An 8906-nucleotide genomic window follows, 5' to 3' on the forward strand; every position below is an offset into this window, starting at 1 on the left:
ACTGTCTTTCCCATAAATGCCCCAGAAACCCGTAGTGCTCCTTAAAGGCAGACGTCAGCAAACATCCTGGAAGTTACACAATGCACCTTTAAAGTCAGCCTGTGGTTTTCTCTCCTCCTCCCTCCTGCAGAGGGCGCTAGCAGCAACACAGACCAGCCAAACGGGACTTTAAGTCCTACTACAGGTTTCTGGAGGAAACCGAGGCGCAGGGACCCCCCCCCCCCCCCCCGCCCCCCCTTTTGGGGTCCTCCTGGTGAAATAAAATGAATAATTTCAGTCAGAAAACAACTAATTTCTTTACATTTTAAGCAATTTGCAAACTGAGTGTTCCTGTCGTAGGGCTGGACGATAAAAAGCACATCGATAAAATTATGAATAATTATCAACAAATTCAAAACATGTATTTTAAGTGCTGGTCGTTTTAGGCTGTTGCTTAGCAACCTATTTTTAGATAAAGACACAAACACTGAATTCAAACTCAGCCCTTTATTAAACCAACTTTTTATCAGAACTGCAAGTTTTTAAAAAGGAAAGAATGCGTGCTCTCTGAACTCTGAAGGGGGCGGAGCTTCCCGGGTCTGCGTTGTGATTGGCTGAGAGGTAGAAACACATGATCAGATTGTGTTCCCACGATCCAATCATTTAATCTGAATACAGTTTAATCTGACCATGAACTTTTATGCGTGTAAACGTAGCTACGGAGTTCTAATTGATGCAACCAGAGTTCTGGTTCTGGTTCTGGTTCCTGCAGCGGATCTGAGCCGCAGTGCTTTGTTGCTGCATGTGATCGTGGTTCTGCTCCAGCCGCTCGTCGTCGTGCCTCGTTTGATCCGTAACGTTTGTTTGCTCACAGTTTTTCATGTTGAAGCACTTTGTGAACCAGACTTTACCGGGCCCCAGCGTACCTCAGCGGACCCCAGCGGACCTTAGTGGACCCCAGCGGACCTTAGTGGACCTCGCCGGGCCGCTGATGAAGGTCATGGGAGGTTTAAGCTGTGTCTCAATTCTCAGGCTGCGTCCTTTGAAGGACACATTTTAAGGTCAGTGACGTCACAGCGATGCGTGGAGGCTTTCCCATTTGGCAAAAACTCTGAGGATGCTTAAAATGCAGCCTCAGAATGCGTCCTCCTTTTCCCAGAATTCTGATGATGCACCGCTACCGTCCTTAGTGGCCTCGCCTGCCATAAGATTTCCCATGGTGCTTTGCTCGCTTTTTAGTGAAAGTAGTGATTTAAGTCAGTTATTTACAGGGTTTGTACACATTTAACTATTCAATTCAAATTACAAAAGTTACAAACATAAGCCTGTATTAAGTCTTACAAATAAATATAAAATGTTATATTTAAACATATTCATCAATCTGCTGACAAGTGTTTGTTTAATAACTGGTTATTATGATCATTAGCAGGTCCCTGGGTGAAAATAATAGCAGGTAAATGTTACCTCTCCACTGCGCTCCTCCAGCCTCAGAAAAATAAAATAAAAATGTCCATATATTTGTCGTCTGGCGCTGTTTTCCCGGGCTTGGGTTAAACATGATGACGTTGTGTCGTAACCAGGAAGTGCTCCAAAGGCTAGACCGTCCCGTTTACCAACGTTTAAGGACCCTCCTCAGGCTGTGTAGGGTGGGTCCCTCTAAGGACGCAGCCGGTGAACTGAGACGCAGCTTTATTCTAGCAAAGCCAGTATTTGCACGTCTCACCTCAGCCAGAGGTTCTGATCCACGCTGTGTTGTTCTTGGCGTCTCTATGCCAGCATGACAGAACCGTGCTGCATGTTCTCCAGGAGCCGTTATCGGAACCGTGCTGCATGTTGGTCTACGGACCAGAATCTGCACTGAAGACATTTTTGATGTTATTGTTGCTTTAAATGAATAAATGTTTGTTCTTAAACACGGCTTTTTGTTCCCTGACTGCTTGATAAACGTGCTTTAGTTCTGAGGAGGAGAACAATGCTCCGGAAAGTCGGACCTTTAAGGAACATCATGTTCTGACCTGGAACATCATGTTCTGACGTGGAACATCTCTGAGGAACCGGTCTTTGTGCTGCAGCGGTGAGGACTTGTTCAGGTGAAGGTGGATGTCAGGTTTAAACACCTAAAACATTCATTAAACAACACAAAGCAGAGAAACAGACGTTAAAGGGTTAACAGGAACCGCCTATCGGTTCTCAGGCACGCCGGCCGGTTCCTTACTTTTTATTTTCCAGGGAAGCAAACTGAAATGTGACCGTAGACATAAACCATCAGTTCAGTTCAGCAGAACAACAGAACATTAAGTTCTCAGGGAAAGAACCAATCACAGAGGGAGAAGTGCTGCAAAAATAACTTTATATCATGAAACTTTTTACTCTGACACAGAGAAAGATTATTATCTGAGAGACACTTTAATATCTGAATAAACCTAAAAACATTTTTAATAGTAATGAGTAAATATGTGATAAATATGATCAACATGGTAAATAAAACATGCAGAGAATAATAATAATAATAATTCTAACAGCTACCTTCATCCAGATTAGTTAATCCGGTTTAAACTGCAGCACAGACTGCTGGACTATCGGGTCAGAACCTGCAGTAAACCCGGTTCTAACCCACAACCACTGGCCTCTACTGGGCCGCAGAGAACATTTAGGAACTCCTGGGTCCAGATGAAAATCCTGAACGTCTAAAATAAATCAGACGATCGACCCAATCCTGACGGAACCAGAGCGTTTCTGATGATTCTGGGTTCAGGGGAAGGAGAACTTTAGAACATTAAATCAGAACAACAGAACCCAGCACTCTGGACCTACAGAACAGCGTCTCCAGGTTCTGTTCAGCATCTGGTCTCAGAACTGGGTTTGGGCTCCTTTGGCATGAATGCGCCATGGAGGAGATCCGCCTGTGGTTCTGCTGAGGTTCTTCCACCTGCACCGTTGGTTCTGGTGTCTCTCAGCTTCCTCAGGTGTTACCATGGTGAGTAGAGCAGGTATCGGTACCTTTGGGTCGGTATCAAGTCCTGCTGGAAAAGGAAATCAGCTTCTGAACCCAGAGGACCAGAACCAGGAGAAGATCTCATTCTGGACCTCTCCATTCAGTCCGGTTCTTTTTAGCCCAGTTCTGACGCTGTGTCGGGTTCAGGAGCAGCCTGTGGGGCCCGGCTGGGGTTCTGCTGGGGTTCTGCTGGGGCCCGGCGGGGTCCGGGTTCTCTCATGGGGCCACAGCAGCTGAGGTGAGGAGTTTCAGGTTCAGAAAGTAAACATCAGTGTTCAGAGATCTGTTCCAATCATCTGCTGCTCCACAGCAGAGACTAAACCACCTGGTTAAGATGAAGGAAAACCAGTTTTTATTTTTATTTATCCGCCTCTAAAAACAACTCAATAAAACAAACAATAATTCAGCAAGTGAGCAAATCTAGAACTTCTGGGCCCGTATTAAAAAAAAAAACTAAAATGAAAAGTCGCTCTTAGTGACGCCATTTCAGGAACAATTTTTAGAATTCACAAATTTATGTTGTTTCTTAGAATTTTACCTCAGTGACATAAAAGTTATTCATAAAGCATCTCAGGCCTTCAGAGCCGATAAAGAGAAACGAGTTTAGGGGCTCAGTGTCTGAAGCAGGAAGATGGAGGAAACGGAGACTGCTGATTGGCTGATCCACCACCTGACCCCTGGAGCACAGAAACTTTAACAATCACACAATAAATATTTAGATAATATAAACTTTATCATCCTCATAGAAGGAATTAATCAATTTCAGGGGCCCCACAACTCCAAGACGTGGATAAATAATATTAATATTGGATAATCATGAATAAAAAGTGGAGAAATGTCTAAAGAGTATATAAAAGGTTAGAAAGTATTTATGTATCACATAATAATGTCAGCAACCTAAATGGTGATCCAGGTTTGTTGTGTGAAAACATCCAAGGTCCTGTTTGCTCCGTCATCCTGGCGTTCAGTTACCGTTCAACGCTCTGAGCGCACAGATCCACTTTGGGTTTTTCCACCTTTGTTCTCCATCTCATGTCGGTCATTTTATTTACCAGCAGGTATTCCCAGTTAATGCTGACTGGTGCATTAATAGCAAATGGGTAAAGTAGTAAAATGACTGGTGAGGAAACATTAATAAGTCAATAATAATAATTAAAAGGAATGATTATTTTGCTGTGTGACTATTTAATGTTGCTAAGTTTCATCATCATGGTAAATAGTCTGTGCTTGTATTTGCTTTATCAAGTCCAATGAGTCCACAGTGCTTTAAATTACATTCACAATGCCCAAGGACACAACAGCTTAGACAGAGCAGGGGATTGAACCAGCAACCCACTGGTTACAGGACAAACTGTCTAACCTGTAACTTTCTCTGCTTTGATCACTAGCAGCTTATTTTGTCTTGTACTATCAACCAATCACAGCTCTTAGAAGACAGCATCACACCTAGAAAAGATAAATTTCCGTCGTCTCCCCAGTCGCTCTCAGCAGCGTCTGAATCGCTCTGAAGCCAAGAGTCCTGGGTAGGAATATTTAGATAAAGTTAAATATTTAGATAAAGATAAATATTTAGATAAAGTTAAGTATTTAGATAGGAGCTCTCTGAGAGACTCTGTGAACACAGGCACACGTTTCCGTCCCCTGATCTGACAGAGGAATCCTGCGATCCTAACGCAACATTTTAAATCATTATTAAAGGAAAACAGGACAGGCAAAACATTAAGTTGATAAACAGACCAATCATGGGAAACTGATTTAGTATCATGTCTTCAGCACAGGGGCCACAGCAGGTCTACAGGGCCACTGGCCCCTGGTGGCCCCCGTCTAGAACCGCCCATGCTGAGGACCAGGGTTAAAGACCGCTGGAACAGACGATAATGTAGTTTATCAGATTAAAATTATTTTATTGGTCTGATGTAATATTTCTGAGACGCTGACTGATCTGTGGCCCAAAATGAGCAGAATGAGGGAGAAACATGTTTCTACAGCTATTCTCCTTTTTGGAGACGTTCTCCTGGGAACCTGCAGGTTCTTCAAACTGAAACAGAACATTTGATCCTGCCTGGAGGCTAAAACATTCAGTTAACTTTAAACAGTCACTGGAGTCCCTAATGAGTCTCTAATGAGTCTAATACAGGAGTTCCTCGTAGTTTTGATCCACAGACATATATACGTAGACGCGTCATAGGGCGCAGGTTCGCACGTCAACGTCACCGCCATATTGTATGTGGCAGAAAAAAGTTGAGTTCTGTTATTGTGAACGTGGATCAGAGAAGATGCCTCATTCCTGTGCTGCATGGAAATGTATTCTGGCTGATTTCACTACTTGTATCTGCCTTCTATAAACTAAGGCTGCACCATGTTGCAAAACGGGACACACTAAAGCTGCTGAGTGGTAACACAGGCTATATATATATATATATATATATATATATATATATATATATATATATATATATATATATATATAGATAGATAGATTTGTGTGTGTATGTGTTATGAATATAAGGATCAATTTGTTAAATCTAAACATTGTGGTCTTCATTATTTCATAAAACCGTGTCACATGTGAACCTTTAGGAACAGACTTTTTGGGTGAGTATTAAAGAGGTAAAATTAATAATATGAGAAAAAAAGTCCTAGGTAAATAAAGTAAAAATAAACAAACAAACACAAAAGTGATATTGTTATGATAAAAACGTGATAATATGAGAATTAAGGGGGAACATTTCCAGAATAATCACAGTTTGCAGAATTATTTCACTCCTGGAGTAATAGGGCCAGGTTAGATTATTTTAAATATTTTTATTCTTTAGGAGAATAAATTCAGGAGAATGAAGCTAAAGGGATACGAAAATAAACTTGTAATATTACAAAAAAATACTACGACTACAAAGTATATGCAGAGATTAAAGTCTCTGATACTGTTTAAGTGACTGAGTAACTGCAGATTTGCCTCATTTAAGATGGCGGACGCTCTGACGCATCGCAGCATAGGCAGAACCCGCCCAATGACGCGTCTACGTATGGTTTTGCCGCGGCTCCTGCAGGGGGCAGCAGAGAGCTTACCAGCGGGAGGGCGGCGTTTGTCTGAGCGCAGAAGAAGAAGCAGAGTTCCGGTGTCCTTGTGCCAGGATCGTGCTAACAGAAGCTCCGGGAAGATGTTCAGACACATGGCGGTGAGTAGATTCCCCTCAGGCCGGGTCCTGGGAGCGTTGCGGCGGTCAGCCGGCTTCTCTCCGCGGAGGTGGACCGAAGCAGCCGATCCCAGCGGCGCGTTTCCGCTCCAGACTCTTAGCCGGGGTCAGAGCGCTTCCGGGCGGCCTTTAGCTTCCAGTGAAGCGCCTCTCAGCCCCGGTGGTTCTGCCTCTGGCCGTCCGTCCGGTTCTAAGCTGACGTGAGCCACATTTGTAGCCGGTTTGCGGCTCTGGGAGGGAGTCTGACCGCTGTCTGTGTTCCCCAGGCTCTCCAGCAGGCGGCGCGGCGGAGCATCTGCAGCTCTGCTCGCAGGCAGGTGGACAACAAGGTCCCGCAGAAGCAGAAGCTGTTCCAGGTGAGCGACGCAGCACCCCAGAACCCACCTTTACACACCTGGAGCGCCTCATGCTGTGACGTCACGCTGGGGCGGCCCAGACAAGGTCAAACCGCTGACTGTGACGTCATTCCGCTGGTTATGACGTCATTCGGCACTTTGGTCCAGCAGCTCTGCTTCTTTTCTCCTTTATAAACGAATAAAGTGTTTGTTCGGTTCTACTTAGAACTGATGTTAGATATTTACTTTGTTCTTGTAGGGTTCTATAAGGACATGTTCTGACCCATGCTCACAATAATTATAACCAGAATAATTATAATTACAATAACAAGAATAACTACAATAATTATAACTACAATAACCAGAATAACTAGAATAAATATAACTCGAATAATTATAATTACAATAACCAGAATAACCAGTGCTGCCTCCTCTCCGGCTTCCAGCCCTTCACTGCGTCATGATGATGTAAATCCATGCAGCTTCCTGCAGGCGGTGGGTTATTAATTAGAATAAAGAACTGAGGAGAAATGCCAGAACCTTTTGGTCCTTTACAGAACCGGTTCCGCTTTAGGTCGACTTTATGTAGAAGCTCATTAAAAAGGTCGACTGAAGCTCTTCCCAGTGAGAAAGTGTAGAAATGACCCATAAAGAATATTAAAAAGAACAACTGGACCTGAGGCTGGGTTAGAACCAGCTGGACCTGACCTGAAGGTCCAGGCAGGTCTCCGTGCTTCTGCATGCTCCTCATACTTCCAGGAGCTACAGCTCAGAGGTCTGAAGGTCCTCATCTGCTCTGACGTCAGATGTGAAGCAGTTCTGGACCCGTCTGACCGCCGGGTCCGTCTGGTTCTGGAACAAAGCCGAACCTCTGAGGATCTCCTGATGTGTCCACACACAACCCGGAGAACCGTTCTGCTGCCACTTCCATGTTCTGCTGAGAGATTCTAGCAGCGTTCCTGCAGGGTTCCTTCAATTCAATTTTATTTATATAGCTCCAATTCATGAAACATGTCATCTGGAGGAACTTTACAAAGTCAAAATCAATCAGATTATACAGATTGGTCAAACATTTCCTATATAAGGGAACCAGTTGATTGCTTCAAAGTCTCTCCAAGCAGCATTTTGGATCAGCTGAAGGCTTTGAACTGCATTTTGTGGACTTCCTGATAGTAAAGAATTACAATAGTCCAGCCTTGAAGTAACAAATGCATGGACTAGTTTTTCAGCATCACTCCTGGACAGAATGTTTCTAATTTTGGCGATATTCCTGAGGTGAAAAAAAGGAAACTCTGGAAACCTGTTTAATATGGGATTTAAATGACATGTCTTGGTCAAAAATAACACCAAGATTTTTAACTTTATTACCAGAGGCCAAGTTAATGCCATCCAGATTAAGTGATTGGTTAAGAAGTTTATTTTTTGAGGACTCTGGCCCAAAGATTACAACTTCTGTCTTGTCAGAATTTAAATGCAGGGAATTTAAAGTCATCCAGCTTTTGATGTCATCAAGACATGACTGCAGTCAAAGTAATTCCTTCAGGGTTCCTTTAGGGTTCTTTCAGGGTTCCTTCAGTCAAAAAAATCCCAAATATCCAGCAGTCTGTAGTTGTTCCAGAACTAAAGTCCGGTTCCAGGAGAAACATCAGATGTTCATGGAAAGCGTTTCTAACGTTTGCTAGGAGGACAGAAAATGTGAAGGAACTCGCTTCAGGTCCTCCTCAGACGTTCTGAGGTTCTGGTGAAGCTCCAGCTGATGGAGAGAACTCATCACGTTCCTCCTGAGGTTCTCAGGCGTTAGCTGGAAATGTTCTGCTCGTTAGTCTGCAGCGGTTCTCCACGTTCCCTTCATGGTTCCTGGAGCTAGGTTGGTCCAGATGTTCTGACTCCGCTGTTCTGGTTTCTGTGGAAGCAGATGTTCTCCAGCTGTCAGAACACAGAACCTGATTGTGATCATTAGGAGGTTCCTGTCCAGGGTTCTGCTGCGTGTTGCGGTTCCTCTAACGCTGTTCTCTCGCTGCAGGAGGACAACGGCATGCCGATCCATCTAAAGGGAGGCAGCTCTGACGCGCTGCTGTACCGGGCCACCATGGCGCTCACGGTTCTGGGTGAGAACGTGTTCTGACAGGAAGCTCCTGGGGTTCTGTGTTCCTCCGTGTTCTAACGCCGCCCTTCTCTCCCTGCAGGCGTGGGCTACACTCTGTACGAGCTGCTGAAGGCCGCCTTCCCTCAGAAGAGGGACTGAGCCAGCCGGCGCCACCCTGGGTCAGAACCGGACCAGCAGATCCACTTTGTACAGATGGACCACGTGTTTTCTCCTGTTTCATGTTGATGAGTGGTAACTTATTCTTTACTGTCTGCTCAGCTGAGGATCAATAAACACAGCATACCTCCCATGAC

General features: G+C 44.3%; 1 protein-coding gene across 1 annotated transcript; it reads left to right on the plus strand.

Moving 5' to 3' along the window:
• The first annotated feature begins 6008 nt into the window (after window positions 1–6008).
• LOC105934387 (cytochrome c oxidase subunit 7A2, mitochondrial) lies at window positions 6009–8906 on the plus strand. The gene is made up of 4 exons (XM_012874330.3): window positions 6009–6153; window positions 6438–6527; window positions 8530–8614; window positions 8693–8906. The coding sequence occupies exons 1-4, from the start codon at window positions 6136–6138 to the stop codon at window positions 8749–8751; spliced, it is 252 nt and encodes an 83-aa protein (XP_012729784.2). The 5' UTR covers window positions 6009–6135; the 3' UTR covers window positions 8752–8906.

Source organism: Fundulus heteroclitus, unplaced genomic scaffold (assembly GCF_011125445.2).
Source record: "Fundulus heteroclitus isolate FHET01 unplaced genomic scaffold, MU-UCD_Fhet_4.1 scaffold_36, whole genome shotgun sequence".
In the NCBI taxonomy this organism is placed as follows: Eukaryota; Metazoa; Chordata; class Actinopteri; order Cyprinodontiformes; family Fundulidae; genus Fundulus; species Fundulus heteroclitus.

What these genes read in the sequence shown, in the direction of transcription:
- LOC105934387 (XM_012874330.3), top strand. An exon ending in AGAAGCAGAAGCTGTTCCAG is followed by an intron (nt 6,528 to 8,529) that starts GTGAGCGACGCA and finishes CTCTCGCTGCAG; the next exon opens with GAGGACAACGGCATGCCGAT. An exon ending in CATGGCGCTCACGGTTCTGG is followed by an intron (nt 8,615 to 8,692) that starts GTGAGAACGTGT and finishes CTCTCCCTGCAG; the next exon opens with GCGTGGGCTACACTCTGTAC.